General features: G+C 38.5%; 1 protein-coding gene across 1 annotated transcript in view; it reads left to right on the top strand.

The window, feature by feature from the left end:
* ITGB1 (integrin subunit beta 1) overlaps positions 1–23,429 on the top strand; it is a 45,971-nt gene extending 22,542 nt beyond the window's left edge. Inside the window, exons 4-16 of the mRNA XM_082321327.1 lie at positions 34–256; positions 2,334–2,504; positions 2,809–3,047; positions 3,630–3,785; positions 4,767–4,862; positions 5,794–5,883; positions 6,608–6,748; positions 6,883–7,085; positions 9,089–9,327; positions 10,815–11,037; positions 12,256–12,488; positions 14,627–14,793; positions 21,782–23,429. Coding sequence (XP_082177453.1) covers positions 34–256; positions 2,334–2,504; positions 2,809–3,047; positions 3,630–3,785; positions 4,767–4,862; positions 5,794–5,883; positions 6,608–6,748; positions 6,883–7,085; positions 9,089–9,327; positions 10,815–11,037; positions 12,256–12,488; positions 14,627–14,793; positions 21,782–21,847 — 2,247 coding nt within the window. The 3' untranslated portion in view covers positions 21,848–23,429. The remainder of the gene's footprint in view (positions 1–33; positions 257–2,333; positions 2,505–2,808; positions 3,048–3,629; positions 3,786–4,766; positions 4,863–5,793; positions 5,884–6,607; positions 6,749–6,882; positions 7,086–9,088; positions 9,328–10,814; positions 11,038–12,255; positions 12,489–14,626; positions 14,794–21,781) is intronic.
* Positions 23,430–23,771: the final 342 nt, after the last annotated feature.

The raw sequence follows: 23,771 nt of genomic DNA, 5'->3' as shown, positions 1-23,771 counted from the left end.
TAAACTTGATACTCTTTTGCCTGTGTTTTCTAGGACTTTTTGCAAGAAGGAGAACCAACATCTGCCCGATGTGATGACTTGGCAGCACTAAAGAGTAAAGGCTGTCCTATGGAAGATATAGAAAATCCCAGAGGTAGCAAACACGTGCTTGAAGATAGAGAAGTGACTAATCGTAAGATAGGTGCTGCAGAGAAGCTGAAACCAGAGGCCATTACACAGATCCAGCCACAAAAATTAGTACTGAAACTAAGAGTCGGTAAGGACAGTTTCATTCTAGTCTTCGGATGATTTTTCTGTCACCACCACATCTGCATTTTTTGTTTTGAATGTGTAACCATTTTGTTACAGAAACTACTATTGTTCAGGTAACCTGAATGATAGCAGAGCCATTTGGGCCAGCCCCAGGTATATAGATACTCCAAATACTGTTTGATTTTTATGAAAGGTTACATATTATCACTTGTTCCCAATAGAACTTATGAGAAAATAGATACAGCATGGATTGATACATATATCAGGAAGGTAAAATTCTTTTGTTCTCGGTATTTTGTAGGTGATTTTCTACAGTGTGGCTTCTTAGAATGAAAGTAGAGGAGTATGCAAAAACTTAGAGAAGTTATGAGAGCATTTACTTTTCCTTGAAGTACTGCTGTTGCCTAACGTCTGCATGTCTGAACTGAATGGTTTTGTAGTTATGCAGCAAGGTTTTTTGATTTCTACGTAGAATACTTTCCAGAGGCTAAAGATGTGGACACAGGACTACTGTAATGAGAGCAAAATAGTTGTGTACCATTTCCAGCCCCTAAAGAGAACTTTATTTCATTCAAATGGGGGGGGGGGGGGGGGAACAGGGCTAGTAGCTCATACAGTACTTGAGCATAAAGGAGATTGTCCTTAAGGAGAGTTCCTAGGTACTGCAGATGCATTCAACAGCTACCTCCTATTTACCTGGAATAAGAGCCTGTACTCAGTCAGCTGCTTGGTGGTGATTGCCTTAATAAATGCAATATGATCTGAAAAATGTTAGCATGGTGAGGAGAAGAAAGGAACGAAAGTTATTTTGCAATTTTGGTATTGCCCCTATTTCTCTCTGATGTGACCCGTTCAAACAATTTTACAAAAATTATTGTCTCTCTGTTGACACAGAACTTTCTTCATCACAACATGGGAGGGACCTGGGCAACCAGAACCTAATTACCCCAAAGATTATTACTCTGCTCATAAGCACTTCTCTTGGTCATAAGATCTCTGCTGAGGGACTGTGTGCTTGCAGAGGGGGATACTTGCTTTCTGTACAGGCTCTTTTAAACAGTAGCTAAAGAAAATCTAAAGTTTTTAGGTTTTGGTTTTGGTTGGGTTTTTTTGTGTTTAGGGTTTGTTTGTTTGTGTTTGGTTTTCTGTTTTGGTTGTTTTTGTTGTTTGTTTGGGGGTATTTTTGGTTTGGAGGGTTTTTTTGTTTGTGAAAACTATGCTGCATAGCTGTGTGATCCATATGCTATTCACTTTGCCCATCTAATGGTTTCCCCAGTTTGCTAATTTTACTCATATTAAGCAAACGCTTGCTAATTATTAAGCAGACTTAAGCAGCAGCAATATCGCCATTTAACTTCAGTGACTGAGGCGGGTCGGGGAGAAAGCTTCTAATTCTATTCCTTATTTCATATATAATAGGTAAAAGAATACTTTTCCGTTTTCCGGGGGTGGGGAGGCAGGGGTGTGTAATTCTTCTGCAGTGTCTTTCAACATCATACATGCTTCTGTTGGCAAAACTCAGGGTCTAGGCTTACAGTTGCAACAAATAGTAACCTGCCGTTATCTCACTGCCATTTCTGTGCTCTCAGTCTGTATTTGATGCAAAGTAACTTGAAATATTCCATCCAAAACTGATTTTTCTTTTATAAACCTATTTAAACAATGTATGTGTTTTAAACTAAACCCTGAGAATTTTTAGAGTCATCTTGGATGCAAATAGATACTGAAAACTTGTGCTATTAGATCTTATAGGAACTTGTTAAAATTACTGCAAGTGTGAAGGTTTGAAATGGCAGCAACTAAGAGAGGCTTGATTTTTGGCAGGCTGGTATTTTCTGTGGGGAGATAAAATACCTTGGAAATATGAAGTTGGACATTTGAAAGAAATACTTCTTGAAATTTTTTTCATCCTCATTTGATGCTAAGCATTTCAATTAATGGAAGAAAAAAAAAAAATCACTCACCTCTAGTTCAAAACTTTCATCGGTATTTCAAAGACTTTACTTAAAAAGGCATTTTTCTTGCCAGTGCAGTTGTGGAATTTTTAATGGTTTCTATTTGTTGTTTAATCTCTGAAACAGGGGAACCGCAAACATTTTCATTAAAATTTAAGAGGGCTGAAGACTACCCCATTGACCTTTATTATCTTATGGACCTCTCCTATTCTATGAAAGACGATTTAGAGAATGTGAAAAGTCTCGGAACGGCTCTGATGTTAGAAATGGAAAAAATAACTTCAGACTTTCGAATTGGTAAGAAAGATTTGCCTATTCTTAAAAAAAAAAAAAAAAAGTTTCCTTCCTGATGTTTTTCACATGATTACATATGAAGAGCAATTTTTTTAAAATTAGCAGTATTATGGCAGATATTCTAATAATAGAACCTGTTGAGGAACATAAGAGTACTTGGTGTTGATGGAGAAAGTGGAACATAAACAAGTATGAGAGCTATTTCTGATGTCAGTTCAGCTATAATGCATTTGCATTCTGTTGCTTCATAATATAAATGAGAGACTTCCATTCTTCAACTTACAGGGTTTTTATTGTTCTGTCTTAGGCTTTGGCTCTTTTGTGGAGAAAACTGTAATGCCATATATAAGCACAACACCAGCCAAACTCAGGAATCCTTGTACAGGTGACCAGAACTGTACAAGTCCATTTAGCTATAAAAATGTGCTCAGCCTTACCAGTGAAGGAAATAAATTCAATGAACTTGTGGGCAAACAGCACATTTCTGGGAATTTAGATTCTCCTGAAGGTGGATTTGATGCAATAATGCAGGTTGCAGTTTGTGGGGTAAGTGTGTATTAGTTTTCTTTACTGCTCTGTTAAATGAAGTTGTCTGAATACAGCCTTAGTGTTTTATGGTGGCTGACGTTTGAACGTGTCATCTCGTGCTAGCAAGACAAGATAGACTAGGCAGACTGCATGGGTACATGCATGTATCTTTTATAGAGACCTCTAGTGAGCGAATGAAACTGGGAAATGTGAAAGTGTCGATTAGAAATCATGTTCACAGCAGATAGATGCATTCCAAAGACAAAGTTTTTAAAGTTTGCTGTAAAAGAAGAGTCAAATTCTGCTCAAAAGCGTATGAAATCCTGATTAAGCGACTGTTCTCAAATTATTTCGAAGTTTTATACGCTTCTTGTAGTTGTTTTTTCAGAAAACCTGCAGCAGATGCTTTGGAGCAGCCAATTAAATGCAAGTGCTTTTAAGGTTTGAGTGAATTATATGATTTCCAGGGTGACACTTTTGCAGTATGGCTTCTCCTAAGTCTGTCTACTTTTTCATGCATTTATCTCTCAAGTGTTGGTCCCCAATGCTATAAAATAAATTGGTGCAAAATACCAAAAATCCATTTGTTTGTTTCCCAAGGAACAAATTGGCTGGAGAAACGTTACAAGGCTATTAGTGTTTTCCACGGATGCTGGATTTCACTTTGCAGGAGATGGTAAACTTGGTGGAATTGTTTTACCAAATGATGGGAAATGTCATCTGGAAAATAATATGTACACAATGAGCCACTATTATGTAAGTCTTTACATCGTCTTCTAGGGAAATTAATATTTTGTGATGCTTAAGCTCAAAATAAACTCATTAGGTCATCTGGTACAGTTTCAGGCTGCTACATCTTTTGAACTTTACCCATTTACCTCTGTATTACATGAAGTGACTTTAGTGTAACTAAAGCAAATGTGCAAGAATTAATCCAGTCTTAATTAGAAAATTTCAAGAAATGGCAACTTTCACACTATGATTTGTGTTGTTGGATTTTAACCTTTTTAATAATTTATCATCCTGCATGTCCACTGGCAAACTGTGGTGGCTCTGTCCCATTATTTTATCATTTTGCTAGTCTTTGTGTTCAGAAGTATTTTATTACTGTAAAAAATACTGTAAAATAGAGAGCTCCTTGGCCAGTTTTTTTAAGACTGCTTGAAATCTTATGGTACAAAGTTTATGGTAAAAGTATGCTTAACAACATTGCCTTCATGGTTTATTAATAGGTATATCAGACAAAAGGTGAAAAGAAAAACATTTACTGGATGGGGTAAAAACAATAAGCTTTACAAAGTTTGTGTATTCATATACTCCTAAAGTTAAGTGAGTAGTGTTCAATGAAAACCTAAAATTAATTCAGTTTTATTTCATCTTTATGAAACAGTGCAAAAGGTAGTGGTTTTCACTGAAATAAGTCATATGGAAAACTACCAAAGGTAATTTTCCGAGAACAATGAGATTAGGGATTTAACCTGGAGACTTTAAGTGGCAGGGAATACAATAATGTTATTGTGGAAAACCACCTATCTTCATGGGGCGTATATGGAATCTTTTTAATGCATGTTTGTTTTCAGAGGTTGTTTTGCTTTAGAACTGTGACATGAGCTGGCTACTTAGAAGTCTTGCATATATTTCTAAAGATGATTTGTATTTATGATGTCAAAGTCTTTCTGATTGTTTTCTAGCAATGTGTCCCAAATTCGAATTGCATTTTATGCTTGTTTTTTATAGGATTATCCTTCTATTGCTCATCTGGTACAGAAGCTTAGTGAGAACAATATTCAGACAATCTTTGCTGTTACTGAAGAGTTTCAGGCAGTTTATAAGGTAAAGATAAATAACGCATATTTCTGGTCTCTGTACTTTTTTTCCCCTCAGGCACTAAGACTGACTCAGATTTGCTCTGAAGTTATTAAAATTGCTTGTTTTGAAATTAAAATAATTATGGAAGTAAGTGATTGTAGAAGCAATGTTTTGCTACTCATGTTTTTATTATTAAGCCTTTTTTGCCTGTTCAAATTGATACTGAGTGTGTGTGTAATTTCCAAGGAGAAAGTGCCCCTCCTTCTTGCCCCTCTTTATAAGAAGGAGGGAGTGGAGAACATATTTGCAGTCCTAATTTTTATAAACACTTTTACAGAAAAATAGCTGAGGGGGGTGTGGAGACTGAATCAAGACACACGCTTATGAAAGAACATATTTTGTCCTTTGTGGTCTATTTGTATTCCTGATGTTTAAAATTAACTAAACTGCTGGATGTGATTGTGAAATAGGAAATGACTGTGTAAAGGAGATGCATATTTTTCTACATTTTAACCTAACAAGGTTGGGTTTGGGTTTGTTTTGGTTTTTTTTAAACTATATTCAAATTGTAAGTTTCTTCTTTTTTGTTGGAAATCATCTTTTATCTGCCTGTCTTTAATGCATGAGATGTGTGGTTCTTCATTAAGATCTTTAAGATATATTATATGTGGTCAACTTGTACAAGAGAAGGTCTTAATATTCTGTTACTAAATTTAACATGAAAATGCAAAGGAGAAGAAAAGGCTGGATATTGGTTTGTATTAGTAGTGCTATGCATAACCTCAAAAATCGTGAAGATCACTGGCAACACTGTAGCCTTGTTTTTTGAAGTACTTGATCTTGACTAACTAATCCACTAAAGCATTGTATCACCATACAGATATTTATAGTACAAATTATACTTTGTTTGTTAGTAAGACTGTAATTTTCCTTTTACTTTTGTAAATATTGAAAGGAATTGAAAAATCTGATACCAAAATCAGCAGTGGGAACATTGTCTTCAAACTCCAGCAATGTGATTCAGCTGATCATTGATGCATACAATGTAAGTTCAGATTTTATTCGGGTTGTAGTGATTTTTCTTGCTTTGAAGTTATTATGAGTTTTTCAGGCAGATACTCCAGGTGGATTTTACTTTTTTCTGCAAAATAGGAAGTGAGTATACGAAACTATAAATATACTGCCATTGCAGTAAACCCACATTAAACGTTCAGACACTATGGCAATAAGAGGTTAGATGACTAGAAACATAGACTCTTAAAGCCACTTAAAACAACATTACAAAGTTATCATCCGTGTTTTATCTTTTAAAAATAAAATCCACAACCAAAACCCACACTGTTTCTTTAGCACCTTCAGTTCTTGCCTTCCTTCCATGTGGAAGTGAAATGGGCCATTTTGCAACCTCTTGACCCCAAAGAAAATGTCTCCATCAACCTCAGGGACTCCTGGGTTTGGCCCCAAAATATTTTCTTCACAGCTGTGTTGTGTAAATGAGACCCATTTGGAGTACATGGGGCAAACAAGTGCCTCCAATGCCTGCGAAGATCTGTCCTGGCCCTGCGTAACAGGGCTCAGCCGTGAGAAGGGGTCACCATAGCGTGACTGTGGGCAGCCCTGGGCTGGTGTTCCTCGGCACATTGGAATTTACATAATTCCAGTGTGCCCATGGGACTGGTGCTTAGACTGTGCATAGTTGTATAATGTCTTTTTTTCAGCAAAATGCTTATGCAACTCAATTAGAAGTTAGCTAATAACTATTGTTTTAGTCCCTTTCTTCAGAGGTTATCCTGGAAAACAGTAAGCTACCAAAAGGAGTGACAATCAGTTATAAGTCTTTCTGCAAGAATGGAGTGAATGACACACAAGAAGATGGAAGGAAATGTTCTAACATTTCAATCGGAGATGAGGTAACTTACAGTATATGTGCTGCTACTCAAATATAAAATTCATTTAAAATGTCCAACACTCAGTATTTTTTTTTTTAATATTAGAGACAAAACTCCTTTTAGTAATGTGGCACTCCATTTATTTTTCTTTGCAGGTTAGATTTGAGATTAATGTAACAGCTAATGAATGTCCAAAGAAAGGACAAAATGAAACAATTAAAATTAAACCACTGGGATTCACTGAAGAAGTGGAAATTAATCTCCAGTTCATCTGTGAATGTCAGTGTCAAAGTGAAGGAGAACCTAATAGTCCAGCCTGCCACGAAGGAAATGGAACATTTGAATGTGGTGCATGCAGGTAAATAAATAAGCATTGTATTTATTTTTGCAAAAGGGAGAATACGAACAAGACCTTTGTTTCCTTAATTAGGGTTTATTTGGGTTTACTCTCCCTCCCCTCCTCCCCCCGCCCCGTGAATGGACAAGAATTACCGTTACAGACCTGTTTCTTTTAGGATATTTTGACATGCTGTCTTGTCTCTGCAAATAATCCATATGCTGGAGTTCATAGTATCAATCACTAGATTGGTACTACTGTACAAGTCAGAATTCGAATTTGGCCTTGAGTCAGTCCTTTAAATGATATATGTCTTACTGCTTTTTCTGTTTCTTTATTTAATTTCGAGGTCCATGTAATATGGCAAAATTATGGATTTATGAAACAAAATGAATGGGATTAATCTGTGATATTTTTGCAGGTATTCATAGTGATCTAATTATATCCTTCTAATGTGAGGTCTGCTGATTTTGAGAAATTCGAAGGCTTCCTAGTTTTTTGTAGGAGTTCCTACCCAGATTGGCATCAATTGTTTCATAGCAGGGAAGAGTAAAAAGTCATAAAAGAACAACCTTTTATTTTGGATGACATCCCCAATCTCTTTTCCCTACTTTATTTTGAACCTTTTGAGGTCTTATTACAATGTTTCTTCTAATTGCATAGATCTATAAATCTTTCAGACTATATATAACTTTTTTTGTATACATATGCCTTTGAAATGTCCGTTATTGCCCATCACAGGGATTAGATTAGACATGTATTCCTTATTACACATTTGAAAACTAAGTAAAATGGTACTGGATTTTTTGGAATTACACACAATGAAAGCGGAGCAAAATCTTAGAGTTTCAGTGGAGGCTGGTTGAGGATCAACCGAGTAAGTCAGGGTTTTAGCCTTTTTTCCCCTCCAAGAAACCTACAGCAAAAATGAAAACAGCTTCTTGGAAACACTTGTGATAAGAACGGTAAGAACAGAATGAATTGAAGTACTTCCCTAGGAAAACAAGATCCAGGACTTTGGAAAACACTATTGGTTCCTGCTCAATGAACTGTAACTGAAATAAAATTTGTAAGTCTTGTTCCTCATTGTTTAATATGTATCTATTATTAAAAATAAAGCAAGAGATACCGAGTTCAATCTTAGAGGACTTTTGGTGTAGGACTGACAGAACACCTGCCTGGTGAATTTGTTGGTGGCAGTTAATGGGGTGTTTGAAAGACTGAGGTGCGGCCCCCTAACTGCTTAGTGTTTTGTAAGTTGAGGAATAAGCCACTTTAAGCCATAAATACTGGAGGCATTGCTCCATTTTGCAGTCAGTTTTTGATGTTCCCTTTAAATAAGGAAAGCAGATATTTCCCATCTTTGTGTAGAAAGACTTCTTAAACTTGGTATTGCAGTCACTGGTGTCCGCATGCTTTCACACAGGGCAGAACAGACCTATGGGTAAGAACAGCCTTTTCCTTTTGCGACAGTAGCGCTTTCCCGATGGAAGCGTTGTCTGTGACTGATGCCCCACAACAGTGCGTCAGTCACTGCTGGGAACAAGAACAACCGCCATTTGTTCATCGATATTTTAACCTTGATAATGAGAAGTGCTGATCCCCGAAGATCTTGGCTCTGAAGATCATCTGCTCTCCTGCCTAATTGCTGTTCATGGGAAATCTTTTCATTGAAAGATGACAGCAGCTACAGTGAGCAGTCACTGTCACTTAAAAATAATTATTGTTCTGTCACATGAGAAAGGGATGAATAGTGGTTATGTGGCAATTTAGTTAGAGGTGGTGACGCAGAGTTTCTCACCTGGAACGAGTAATCAGCATAGGAGCAACTTAGTCCAGTTTGCTCCAGCGGCTCTAAGAACAACTACGTAGATGTCAGCTGGAAATCTCATTTGAAGTTTAACTGGGAGTATCCCTTGAGAGAACAGTTACTTTTACTCCTGTTCTTTGTGCTATTTTTGCAGTCATCTTATTGTGTGACTTTTAATTAAGTTTATATTTTCAGTCGTGTTTTTACCTTGCAGGTGCAATGAAGGACGTATTGGAAGACTATGTGAATGTAGTACTGATGAAGTAAATAGCGAGGATATGGATGCTTACTGCAGGAGGGAGAACAGTACAGAAATATGCAGTAACAATGGAGAATGCATTTGTGGACAATGTGTATGCAAGAAAAGAGAAAACACCAATGAAGTGTATTCTGGCAAATATTGTGAATGTGATAACTTCAACTGTGATCGATCAAATGGTTTGATTTGTGGAGGTGAGAAACTACTTCAGAGTTTTCTGCAGGCAAAACTGGCCAGCAGCTTACAAGTCTATCAGATCTATGCTGTAGAGTAGTGATACTTAGCTTATAGATCATAGCTATTTGATAACAGAGATGAGAATATCCACAGATCTAGTAACTGAAAATGTCTATTAATAAAACAGCTCTCTGTGATCATGAACATATAGTGTGTTAATACACATTTCACCTTCCTTGAATCACAGCTCCAAGAAGGATGTAAAGTGAACTTGACTTCTGCTGTTTATTACAGAATTACCCTCAGGTATTATAGTAAAGAGTGCTGAGACAACTGGCCTGAGATTATAATGTTATACTGGCTCAGTGTAACCACTGCGTCAATAAAAAGAGATAATGACCTCAGCTTACTTGTAATAGCGAGTGCTTGACAAGATACCAGTGAGATGCTATCTTGAGACTGTTCTGGAAGGTAAGTGAAGATTAGAACATGCAAGATGCAGAAAAACACCTTAAGTGCTTGAAACAAGATTCCGATGGCAGTTAATTCCCAAAATCAAAAGCAATTTAGAAAATTCTTTAGCCAGTGACTAAATTATTTTGCTGCATGTATTTTTGTCCTATAACTTCCCGAGGCTGCTTTGCACGTGGAAGTACCTGGTAGGAGTGTAATTACTGCCTCAATTTTGACTGCGATACGAAAATAAAGCAGAGAAGCCACTAAGCTTTAACTGAATTATGAGAATACCTCATCTGTCTGATTTGCTCAGAACACACCTATTGCTCACCAGCTCCACAAAGGATAGGAGCAATGGTGGTGGTGTTCCAAAATATATGGTGACAGGTAAGTATTGACCTAAACACTTCCTTCTCAACGGAGGAGGAGGGGTGTAGCCAAAGATCTCTCCGTTTCAGCCAAATCACCCTTCTGGAGATACAGGTATCTTCGTTTCCTGTGTAGGGAGTGTAAGGAGCATGAAGTTTGGTTGGGTGGATGAGGTCAGGAGTACAGAAGCTGAATGGTGGTGTTCTAGGGAGCCAAAGGTGTTTCATTTTTCTATGTTGTGAAGTCTAAGTTAGTGCATTCCTCATCTCTTTAGGTGTTGCTTTATAAATTTACATAGTGACAGGTGCAAAGACAGTAGTGATCAGTGCATCTATATACATATAAAATTGTGAACTGAAGCAGTGCTGTAGTGCATCAGAATATATGGCCATCACGTTATACTGTTCTTGATTAGCTTTCCCTAGTCTTGTTATTTTGTTTATGAAAGGAAATCCAAATATAGGAAAATGGGAAAAGGGAAGAAACTCCTGTAAGCAGTTTTTCAAGGAGCTAAAACTTATTTTGTAGCTCTTAATTCATTAATGTCTTCGTTATCTCTACACCAGGGTTTTATTTTCCCTGTATCTATCCTGAGATGGTGAACATTTATTTCTTACTGTCACAAATTTTATGTTTTATGTTAGACTTCATTTCACTGAAATATCTTTTCAATGCACAGGAAACGGTATCTGCAAATGCAGAGTGTGCGAGTGTTTCCCCAACTTCACTGGCAGCGCGTGCGATTGTTCTTTGGATACTTCACCGTGTATGGCATCTAATGGGCAGATTTGCAATGGAAGAGGAACCTGCGAATGTGGGACCTGTAACTGTACAGATCCCAAATTCCAAGGCCCCACATGTGAAATGTGTCAGACTTGCCTCGGTGTCTGTGCAGAGCACAAGTAAGTACCTAGAAAACCATGTCCAAGCTTCTATGCATTTCAGTTTGTGATATTTACAGGTGCAGAACTTATAAAATGAGGCTTGTGATACTGTGCTTTATTCTACCCTGAAATGTAGGGACATCGTATCATATCATCCCTTTAGACAGTAAAAGTTGTTGGGTGAGAATCAATAATTACAAACAAAACATTATTAATACAGTATTTTGATTGCTTCCACGTAGGCTAATTATTTCTTAAATTCTTTCCCTGCCATTTTTTGTTGGGCACAGAAATGTGTACATTATGTTAAATCAGTTTTAACCATTCAGATTGACTTGGGCAGGTTACAGCTTTCCCCTATTTTATGTGTGATTATCAACAGCCAACTTTCTGCAGAGCTGGAGGGAACATAGGTCTATAATGTGACAGGCTGTAAAGTCTTGACCTCTTGAAATTAATGTAACAAAAGTATGCATATACTGTGCAATTTCCAGAATAGTCAAAACTTCAGCTAAGCTTTTTGCTTACAACTTTTATTCTGAAACACTATTGAAAAAGCCAAACTATCCTGACAGTTAAAAACTAAACCTAGATTTGTGTGGGCCAATGGAATTTGCATCCCTGCCTTTGGAAATCCAGGTTTTTGGAAACCAAGCATTTTCTGCACGGAAACTTTGAAATAAGTTTATGATTAGTGGCTGGGCTGATTCCTGGCTTTGTGCAGCTGTCTTCAAGGTCTTCTCTCAGCCCAGTCTTTTTAGTATAAAAATCCTGCCCAGTCAGTCTGGTTTCTTTCAGTGAGTTATTCAGAGTGATATCTTACAGTAAAGCTTGTCACTCAGTTTGTTCTTTTTAACCTGTCTCTCAGATACTGTTTCACGGTAAGTATTCTGTTCCTACACTGCCTTCTCTGAGAGTATTCGTTTTCTAGGTGGAAGTGTTGAAAAAGTTTTAGCCTTATTTCCTTTTAGAGATTTAGGCAATTTTTTTTTCTGTCCTTGAAGCTTGCGGGTCATCCAGGGAAAGAGGAATTTACTAAAGGGGGCTTTTGTTAATCACAAGGTACATAAATGTTCTCGCTGGTAAAAAGCTGTGTCTTGCTTTATTTTTTCCTGGCCTTTATGGTTTTGTTGGGTTTTTTTTCCACATTCTCTCCATTACAGTTCTTTAGATTAAATGCTAGAAATCTTTTGTGAACATATTAAAAAGCATTGCTTCTGATTTGTACTTCCACAGGGACTGTGTTCAATGTAGAGCTTTTGATAAGGGAGAAAAGAAGGAAACATGTTCTCAGGAATGTATGCATTTCAACATGACACGGGTAGAAAGTCGAGACAAGTTGCCGCAGCCCGGACAGCCCGATCCATTGTCTCATTGCAAAGAGAAGGATGTTGATGACTGCTGGTTCTACTTCACATATTCTGTCAACTCAAATGGTGAAGCCAATGTTCACGTGGTGGAGACCCCAGGTATGAACTTGATGTTGCCTACTCTCCCTTCATCTTTGTTGTTCATTCATGCAGTTCCTGTGTACTACGAAGTAGCTGTGGTTGATTTGCGTGAGCTAAATGCATTTGGAAATAGGTACCTATTCCCTGAGTGAGAGTTGTGGATGTCTGGAACTTGAGTGGCTTTAGAAGAACATAAATCTCTCTAGATGTAGTTTTTTCAAACCTTTAGGCTGACAGAAACAGGTTTTGTTTTTTCAATAACAAAAAGTCAATCAGATATGTATATTTGTTACAGCATTTCATGTTTCCACTTGACCTACTTTGCAGGCTTGTTTTACCTGTCCTGTAGCAAGTCCTAGATACCTAATTTTGATAATTTTTTTTGACCAGGTTTGTGCTACAGGTTAGAAACAATGGTGTCTGTGGGGTTTTGTTGCTTTTTTCTTTTCCTTTTCCTAATAATATGGGACCGGTCTTAAACAAAAAATACAACAACACAAAATTGTCTACTGTGCTGCGAACTGCTTAAATTTTTTCATGCTGTGAGCCTTTGCTTTTACTTAACCGAGGTACCTTCAAGAATAGATCTTGAAAAGCCTTTTGCGTAGTTAATCCTTAATAATCAACCATTCTTGATTTTGTTCAATCTTCTGATACAAAAATGAGAGAATAATGCTATAGTTTGATCAGTAATTTACCGTTTATTTACCAAGAGTATTGTTAGTTTGAATCGCTGGATGTTGCATCTAACGGTGCAAAAATTCTTGTACATTAGCAGTGTGTGGTCTCCTGATTTTTATAAGCCTGATACAGAATACACACCTTACTTGTGTGCTGAAAGGTTTAGTGCTGTATTCTACTCAAGGAATTTTCAGGATTGATCATTTGGGTGATCATTACTTAATACAGATCAGTGGTTAGTCGCCTTTAGAAATAAATACCACTTCAATTCAGAATGTTTTAAGTTCTCTAAAAATGCCCAAAGTATAGAGGAGGACCTTGAGGCCTGTCTTCTTTTAGGACAAGTCAACACATGCCCTACACTTTTGGGGCCTGACCTTTTGTTCATGGATAAACTACTGTTGCCTTAGTTAAGATCTGAATCGAGCCTTCATGCACCAGGAGGCACCTTAATTTTGTACCATACAAGTGCTGAAGGAACAAGCTGTGTTTGGTAGAGCTGTATTTGGTGGAGCGGACACTTCCTTACTGGTTCCCAAGGAATTCCTGCTGTGTCCCTTCCCGCTTCCGTCACTCCTGCAGAGGCCGCTACCAAGATTAGGAGTCTGCAGTTCGGGAGGAAGCAGTGTTCCTGTTGACAGCACAGGAGTTGCATTCATTTGCTTCTGACTCCTTCAGTCTGTGCATTGAGCTCTGCAAAAGCCCTTGTTCAATTTGTGATTATTGAGACTTATATTGACAGAAGAGTTGAGTTTTATTTTGGAGGATTATTATTTATATGTCAGTCACCTTAAATTATTTTGCATCTGTATTACTCTTCTCAAACACATAATTACTTATTTTTGAAAGGAAGTGATATTTTTACCCAAAGAAGGTGTGCCTTTTTTAAAAAATTTTATTTCAGCAGAGATCAATTCCCAAGGTAGAATTTTAGGAATCACCCTAAAAAAAAAAAAAAATCTGTCCCAGAAGGGAAGTTATTACTTACCTCTATATATTAGCTACTAACAATAGCAGCCATCTGAAGTAAAATGAGGAACACCCTTTTTCTGTAACGCTGTTGATAAGAGTATGTGGGGACTGTTTCGCTATTCCCCATTTGTACTCTAGCTGCTTTATCCCTCCAGCACCACCTTTGACTTGGAGCTCTTGCATGTTTAAAATACAATTGCTAGTTACTTTACGCTAATACTCTACCTGAGCAGCTTAAGGGGTTACCAGTCTGTAGACTTTATCGTCAGAACATGAACTGTTCTATTGCTAAGATTAAACACAAATTAGAAGGATAAAAATAAGCTGGAATGTTACAGGATGTACACATTCCAAAAATTCCATTATTTGAAAGGAAAATAGTATTGACATATCTCTGGTATTCATAATACTGGCTTCAGTACAAGATACAATTTTAAAAGCATCTGGATATGCATTACCTTTACCGTTTTGTAAAATCATGCTTCCCCCACTTTGTTCCCTAGAATGCCCCAGCGGCCCTGACATCATTCCCATTGTAGCTGGTGTGGTTGCTGGAATTGTTCTTATTGGACTTGCATTATTATTGATTTGGAAACTACTAATGATCATTCATGACAGAAGAGAATTTGCTAAATTTGAAAAGGAGAAGATGAATGCTAAGTGGGATACGGTAAGTCAAAAGGCTTTTATCTGTATAAAAGCTACAGTAGTTGAGAAAGAAGGTTTTTGTTCATGTGCCTTAAATGTTTCAGATTGTATTCCTGCCTTTCGGCCTATGGAGGAATAGAAATATCCTTGTTTTAAGCCGACTTTAAAAAACATGTTATGTGTTACCACTAGCAAAAAACCAACCAACCAAACAAACAAAAAAACCCCGGCCCTCTTTGAGAACTATCTCTTGGGTTAGAAAAGCGAGTAGTAACTTCAGTTGAAATAAAATTTCAGAGAGAAAACGTGATGGTGACAGACTAGTTCAGCTGCGCAGTTCTACCACACTTTACAACATGTTATTAAAATGTTTATTAGAAGATGAGAGTCACTTTTGTATAAAATGAAGAAGAAAATTTTATGCTTATGAAAGAGATCTTGTAAATACTCATACAGGTTTAGTTTGGAGATTTCAATAACTGGTCACAAAATCATGGCTGGTACTGGTTTGTTGAAATCTTCCCAACCCATTGTCAGTGGAAAAGCATGCAAGAAAACCAAGCCTATGGTCTGTAGGCTTACACAGGCTACAGGGTCGCTGCCTCTGGGAAATTTTAGGAATCTGCTAATCAAAAACCCTTCTCTACATTTCCGTAGAAGTCAACACCCACGTAAGCTTGATGAGAGAATAATTTTTAAAAATCTCCTAGGAAGTCTTTTGTTTTCATTTAAGAAAATTAACTTATTCTATGCTGGAAAAATATTACTAACACTTTTCTTTACATATAGCATGATTTTTTCAGTGATAGTTGAGACTGTTACTTTTCTTTTTTTCGTGTTGAATTATTCGACATTGACCATTTCTTTTACTTCAGCAAGAAAATCCAATATACAAGAGCCCTATTAACAATTTCAAGAATCCAAACTATGGACGTAAAGCTGGTCTCTAAGTCTCAGTTTGTATCTTCTTTCATTTTCTTGCCTTTTTTTTTTTTTTCCTTTGCATGTCACTTCAAACTCACTGTGTGTCACAGTCGGTTAATCACAGTTTGAGTCTTGCTGAGTTTATCTACTGCTGCTTTGATTCTGGGGTTTTAAAGAATGCAGCTTGAAAATTTTTAACTTGTTTTGACAGCAAGATTGCTTACTTACTAATACCACCAGTACTGGCTTAAAGTATTTTACAAGTGGGGTTTGGGGTGGGGTGTTGGGTAGAGGTATAAATATGTGGATATAGAATAGAACAGCTGTTCGAATTGAAGAAGCTCTTTGGATTGTGGAGAGACACAGGGTTCAGGGGAGGGTTTGTCTTCCATTTCCTCAAATCAGCAGTCAGTTTGCTTAAAGTTGATATGTTTGCAAACTAGTTTAGATATTCCTCAGATATCCCAGCCTATAAATATCACTGTTTTTATTAGGATAACTCTGGGAACATTCAGAGTAGCCTTACAGATTTTTTTTTTTCCCCACTGCTTTGGCTTATTAACCTAGTATAGAACTAGCCTGTATTTAAAGTGTGAAATGCATATAGTCTACTGACTTGATAATTAAATATGCATTCCATTTTTTTCCTTCCCTGTTTGTATTGAAACTGGCAATATCACAGTCCTTGTAGCCCAGCCAGCTTGGGGTTTCCACAGAAAAAACATTAATAAGAGAGGAGGAAATGTTCTTTACTCCTCCAGGTGCATTTTCCCCCAGTTTCTTATTCCCACCTAAACTCTGCCTGAACACCTCATTTCTGTTTGGAAATGCTGACTTCAGAAACCAGTATGCAGAAGAGCAAGTCAGTAAACCAGAAGTGATGGATATCTTCTGTAGACTTTGAGGTTGCACTTTTTTGAATGCTTTAGGTGTTCTCCTCCTTCCCTGGGATCCCCAGCTGCTGGGGAAGGATTGAGGAAGAGAGGGTGAGATGGGGAATGGATGTCAGAAGAGCGCTGAGAGATAAGAAGTGTAAGGATCAGATTAGAGGGAGGGGAATGAAGAAGTCGGGAAGGCAGCACATCCCTTTAAATATCCAAGGGCTTTTTTCAGGAGCCAGTGGAAGGGAAGGATCTGTATCTCTAATTTTATTCTGTCTGCTGTCTCCCTTTCCCAATGTTGCACTCAGAAGATTTTTGTAAAGGAAAAATGAGGGGAGAAAGTGGGAATTAAGAGTATTTAAGCTCTTATCTGCCCTCACTGTGACAACGATTTCAAATACTTTGTCTAGCATTCTGAGCCCTTCCTTGATGTAGTATACTTTTCCTTTTCTCTCTGCAATCATTTCACTTTGCAGTGTGTCCAAAATCAATTGTAAAAACGCTCATTTTGCTTGCCACACCGACCACATTCACCTCCTTTCCATTTTTCTTCTCAGAGGTGATCGTTCTGGGGAGGAAATGGAGTTCTTGTTCCTTTCTAACATTTCACATAAATCATCTGGTTAAGTCTCTGTTACCTTCTCTTCTGCAATTCACTTAATTGTGTACTTTCTGTTGCATGCAGGACAAGCATCTAACAAACCATACGGTGTGTAACTTCCATTCTGTGCTCTCGTTCTCTACCCCCTGACTCTTTCAGGATCTCGTGTCCTCAGTGCTGCCATTTCTCCTCAAAACGTACTTCTTGCAGAAAGCTTTCCTCTTGTGTAAATGGAGGGATTGACTTCTGGCCTTTTGTTTCACTCACTGCAAAGATTAAAAGCATGAAAGAGTATGGGTTTTTAAACATGACTTTATGCTTTTTGGTATTCATGGGAACCAGAACTTTGGGGAGAGAGAGGGGTGGGTTTAGCTTTATTTGCCACCGAAAAGGAGATCAGTATTGGCAGAATAGGTGACCCACCAGCAGTAAAAGAAGAAGATCTGCCTGTCCCCTATAACTAAGATTTTCTGGGGTTTTTAGATTGTTGAAGTAATCTTTCATTTAGGTGAAGAAACAGTTGTCTTGTATTGCCAAGGCAAGAAAGTCATCTGAAATCCCATTACAAGAAAATTTACACTGCAGTAGGTTCCCTCCAGGTGTATACGTATCCAATAAAAGAAACTGCGTGCAGTTTGTGTGACCCTTCCCCTCTTCCACAGCGGTCGTACACACACGTGGCTTGGTTACTGCAGCGCGTAAACTGCAGCACCACGAAGCTTGTCACGGACCAAGTGCCCGAATGCTTCAGCAGTCCTGGTCCGTGATGTGAATGCCTTGTCGCCACAGCATCCTTGCAGTTGATGCTCAGGCCAGCTAGGTTGAACCACGGTCAATTTGTTCTTGGCCTGCAGCATATAGCTACTGTCTTAGTGTCCTGTCACCGCTGTCAGGCCTTACTGTCTTCACTGCCTGCCTGGTTTAGATTTGTGCCATTAAGAGAGTATTTGCTGAATAACAGGCTAGCTGCTCTCCGCAGGCCTTCCAGCCCTGGTAGATGACGCCCTCTGTCGTCCGTATTGCCCTTAACCTTGGCCTTTGCTTCATCCTCTGGTGCAATTGCCGTATTTACAGGATGACAGATGACTTGTTTTATATTACTGTAAAATAATGATGGATATTAATGAGAGCTGAAAACAGAACCAGCTCTTGAATAACATATGTGGATGAGTTTAAATATTCTAGAGTGCAGTTTCTTGCAGTGACATAGGACTTAAACCCACTATAAAGGTAGTTTAAGTGACTGTTGAAACAGTAAGTCCATGGAGGAAAAAGGAATAAGAAGGTTCATCAAACATGCTATATAATAGGCTCATCTTTATGCAACACTAGACTGAACTGCTATCCTCTGAGCAGCCCAGTCTAGTTGAAAATACTGTTGCAAGAGCATAGCTCTTTATTCTCTGCTGAAGGTACTTTTAAAAATACTTCCATCTTTATTTTAATGTATTTCACTTGATCTTGTATATAATTATTGTTGGTTAATTTTTATTTTGGTTTAAGTGTGCATGGTGTTTTCATTTATAGGGGCATGTGGCAAAAGTGTTTTCCCTAACTTTGCATGCTTAAACCAGTGTACTCTCTGCAGTGGCATAAAGAAGACGGGTTTATTTAAAAACAGTGGTATTTGTCCAAGACAGCAAGTTTGGAATACCAGGTTGTAGTAGCCAGTTAAAAATCTGGAATGCTGCTAATCTCTGAACATCTGTAGCATGTGCCAGCTGTGAGGGTCCCTAAGCACAGTGAGAGTTGTGTTGAACTAGTGGACATTTATTTACTACTGCCGTGTTAGTTTTAATGATAAGCTATCTGTAGAAGGCCTCCCCAAGCCAGGGCTGAGACAGGGTGATGGAGTATGGCTGGAAAGGCCAGGGCTGCTGCTGCCTGTTTAACAGAAGAGAGCAGGGAAGGACTTGCAAATCCCTCGGGCGCCTGTGTCGTGGTTACAGGCAGTAGAGCCTCAAGAGCTGTTTAGCTGATCAAACATAAGGTTGGGTTAAGCTGAATAGTTCTGTGTGTGCTGATTAAATCTCCATTATTTGTAGTGGGAACTGAGACACTCAACTGATACGGGGGACACCTGGTTAAGTGCCTTATTCAGTGACCTAAGTCTCACTGTGTGCTTCTGAGAGTTCTTGGGATCTTAAAATGCAAGTACACGGGAAGACAGTACAGCGTTTCAATTTCTTTGTAAATAGGACTTATGCTAAATAAAGAGCACGTAAATTTCAAATTCTGATTTCTCTTGAAAAAACGTTATAGTAAAAAATTTACAATCTTATTATACAAATTGTATTTTAAACCTGATTCCAAATTCAAGTTAATTGTATGAGCAGCACCCTGCAAATTTCCAAGTTTTAGTCCTAACCTTTAGACCGATTCCTATGCTGATAGAAATTCTCTCTCTTTTACAAACAAGAAAATGTAAACATATACCTCCCTGTACATGCTGGGAGTAGTCTGTTTTGTAAAATGCTGAAGGTTGCAGGCACAGTATAACAAGTATTATGGAATACCTTGCTGTTGGAAACCTGCACAATATCTTCTAGTCTGCACGTGATACAGCCTATTAAGCTTACAGACTTCCTCTGCATTAGAAACTTTACTGATTTATATTTATATTTTTAAGAATTCTCCATTAAAACTTCTTTAGGAAGCAAACAACGTACATTGCCAAGAACTTTGAGGCATAATGAGCTCCTTCAGTTACAGGTTAAATCCCTCATCCCTGGATGTTTTTCCAGTTTCACTTCCATCTTACTATTGCAAAACTTTTTAATAAAAAAATATTGGGGGGGGGTTGATTTTGCAAAAATCTTTTTCTTAACTCCCCCTTCCTTTCCAAACCAGTAGCTGATATACTTTTAATCAAGACAGAGTTGGCCTGGGAACTGATGGAAGGGTCTTCTGCTGTTCCTGTGTATTCATGAAGTGTAGCCAGCACGGGACACCTAGTTCCTCCTTCCCCTCAAGCCAGATGGCATTGACTCAGATCTTGAGAAGGGCGAACGGAGAAGCGTGACTTCCATTGTCCAGCAGTCCAGGTTCTGGCTGGACTTCAGAGACTAAGCTGGAGTCTCTGAGGTCTAGGTGGGATTGGATGTGCCTCGGTGCTCTTTGCATGTAGAGAAGCCGGCTTTAAGGAGAAACACCCTTTCTCTGTGAAAGGAACCACGGGAGAAAGGCAGTACACCAGCTGAATGGTCTTCCTTAGCAGCAGCTACTGCTGTTGGGGTGGACCAGTTACTTGCCCCATACCACATCTTGCAAATAGAAGGCAACAAACTTCCCAAGAATTCTGGTACGAAAATTCCACACCAAGCTGGTTTCTTGCTTGCCTTGTCACCGTTCGGCACATCCAGTGGTATCCCCAGTTGACTTTCCAGGTTTATGACCCTGAAAAAAACAGACACACCTGATGTTTGTGTGTCTAGAGGGAGGATTTCCTTTAACTAACTGTAGGAAAAATTGTTTTAACCTGAAATATCTTAAACACTCTGTAATTTAATAGAGTAGAATTGAATTAATATGGTTATACAGGCCATCTCAGATTGGGGGGAGCTTCAAAGGGAGAGAGATTCCCTTACTGCTGGTGAAGGCCAGATGCGGTTCTGGCCAGGACTGCGCTCGGGCGGACATCTGCGCTGTGCCGAATTTCCTCGGGAATTATTTGTGTATGCACAGAAGAGCTTCATACTGGTAAACAGCGTTCGTGTAGGCTGCAGTTCAGGTTGTGGTAAGAGCGCAGTGCTGCAGATCCAGGCTGTGTCAGTAGCGTCCCGGCGGTAGCCCTTTCTTCCACTAAGATTTATCTATTAATACTGAGTTCAAGCTGTTCATCTTAGGTGTGCGAGGATGCCATAAAGGGAATAAGATTTCCTGAGATGAAAGGAAACCTGGGAACAAAGGAAGCTTGAAATAAGCTTAATTTAGAGGTTTTCAAATCTCGGCAAGAGAGATGTACGCGGTTGTTCTGTAGGCATTTCTCCTATCAGTAGAAATGTGTTTATTACAGCATTTGCACCAGTACAGAATTTTTAGTTTTAACTCTGCATTTTGTGCATATGGGGACCTGGGGGGCCTGCAGGAATAAAATGAGAATGACAAGTACTAAATGTTCAATATATATGTATATTGAATCTGTATTATCAAAGTAGTACAAGCCTTTCCACTTTGTTTCTAGGATTAAATATAATACAACACAAGCTATTTAAATGTTTATTATAGCAGAGTGTGGTCTGTGGTCAGTCATGGTTTCAAACAATGTTGTTTACAATTCTGTTCTTGAAAAAAAGTCATGGGCTGCAGACCCCTGAGTTGATGGCTTGGCCCTGGGATGAGCATACGAGGTTCAGCAGCTTTGAAGGAAATAAAATGGTGTAAACTGAACAGGACCGTGCCCTAACCCTTTGCTTTATTAGCTGAGCATGCCTTTGTTTAAGTTGCTAGAGGGAAAACTAGTTTGACTTAAGCTGTTTGTGTGTACAAACAAAACATTAATGGGTAATTTCTTAAGCTAATTTCTTAGGCTAATTCTTACACTTCTCAAAAATGCAGTGCTTTTTTCATCTCTTTAAATGTTAATTTTTTTTTTTTTTTCCTAGGGTGAAAATCCTATTTACAAGAGTGCAGTGACAACTGTGGTCAATCCTAAATACGAGGGAAAATGAACACTGCTTGTATAACTTCACAACACTGTATGCAGCGTAGCAATTTTGTAGTCACAGTAAGATAGATTAGGGCAAACTGCAGTGATTTTACTAATTCATTACATATAGGTTTGTTTTCCTGTGCAGGTTTTGAAAATGTACCATATGTAATTTTTTATTTTTTTTTTTATTTGCAAATAAAAGTGATCAGTGCCAGGGGTCTGACAACAAAAACTTGAGACTGTGTAGCCTAGTCAGCTGAGGTCACATGGTGCCTTTTTGACCTTCTCCCCCGCCCCCGTGCTGTGAATCCAGGTCTTCTGCAGGGTGCGATACTGCTATGGCACGACAGGGAGGGAAGGGGTTAAAGCAATCAGCGGGAGGGCTCTGCCTAGCCATTTAGTATTAATTTTTTTTAGCTTTACAGGGAAATCAGGGCTTGAGTCTGCAGATATAATTAAACTCATGTAGCATGGAGCTGGTGGTTAATTGGTCTTCTACTTGCTAGACGTATGATTAAGTATGTGGTAAGTTGAGTAAGTTGGAAATGAGCAGTGTAAAAGACTGAAAAGTGCGTGCATACTTATTTTTAATTTTTAAGTTGCTTATTGCCAGGTTATGGTTAAAGTGAAAGGGTTTGAGAAGAATGTTAAGAAGGAAAAAATAGCTTTAAAACACGTGCCATTACTGAAAAAGTTGCTGACTGGTAACTTGCTTAGTTTTACTTTGTAAATTCAAGCCTTGGGTGGCAATATCATGAAGTACCTTACCAAGACATCCTCAAAACACAAAAGGGCCTTACGTCATACTGTGTCTTTGTTCTGTAATGTTTCCTTGGTTTAAAGCCTGGTGCTTTGTCACCCTTCTAATCTTTTTAACATCTTTGTTGCAATTCTTTTTGTAATATTTTTGTATCAACACAAGCTTTTTTTTTTTTTTTCTTTTCCTCTTTTTGGGCAGTCTTAGCTGTAAATTTGCCTTTACCCTGTAGCTAAGATTGCGTAGTTTGTCATGTGACATGAGTCACACCTCATTCTTGACATGTGCCATGTATATTTGCCTTTGACCATTCAAACTGCATCATAGTCATATTCTTGTTTTAAGTGCCTTTTTATTTTAACAGATGTTCACTTTTTACAGTGCTATTACTGGAGTTATTTATTAAATAAAAATACCTTAAAATACTTAAATCCCGTCTCTTTATCTTGTAGAAGTTGATACTATTCAGAAAACCTGGGAGCTGTGTCTGTTTGGGCAAGAGGTAATAGACAATGTAATAATACCAAATAAGTCCTTTAGATCAAATCTGAGACAAGGAAAGCAGAAGTCATCTTGGGGAAGAGCCGTTAGCCGTGGTGTGAGATGCACGAAGGCCAGGGCGCAGCGCAGTGCGTCGCCTTGCGTGCAGTGGCCACCGAGCTACGGCCCCAGGCTTGTGTTTGCATCTCTGCTGAAGATGTTCTGTAGCTTAATAACTGTTCCAGCAAATGGACTGTTCGGTTCATACTGTTTCACAACACACAACAAATGAGAAAAATGACTGCGTTTTGCAGGAAAAGAAAGTCTCCAATTTTTAAGGATATAATGTTCTAGATAGATTATCAAAACCCCTTTGTAATTAAATACATTCCTAAAGTATATTCATGGAATCTGTGTGATTCTTGGGGGTTTTTAACTGTTGGTTCTTCAGGTTATCCCGAGAAGCTGTGGGGATCTGTTCTAAAAGTCCCTTTTGGCCTCCCTCCGAGGGCAGAGGAGCCTGGTTTCCATCAAGTGGGAGGGGGGCATCAACAGAGAGGTTGGGCTGTGCGTGTGTCCGTCTGCACCTCCCTATGAGGGAAGTGGCTGGAGACAAGCGGATCCAAGGGCCAGTTACGAGGTGGACTTGGTTGTCCAAGGCCGGTTACTGGAGGGATCCGCCGTGGGGAGGGCGGGTGGGTGGTGC

Source organism: Platalea leucorodia (assembly GCF_965183815.1).
Source record: "Platalea leucorodia genome assembly, chromosome: 1".
NCBI lineage: Eukaryota > Metazoa > Chordata > Aves > Pelecaniformes > Threskiornithidae > Platalea > Platalea leucorodia.
This window is presented reverse-complemented; position numbering and strand designations above follow the sequence as displayed.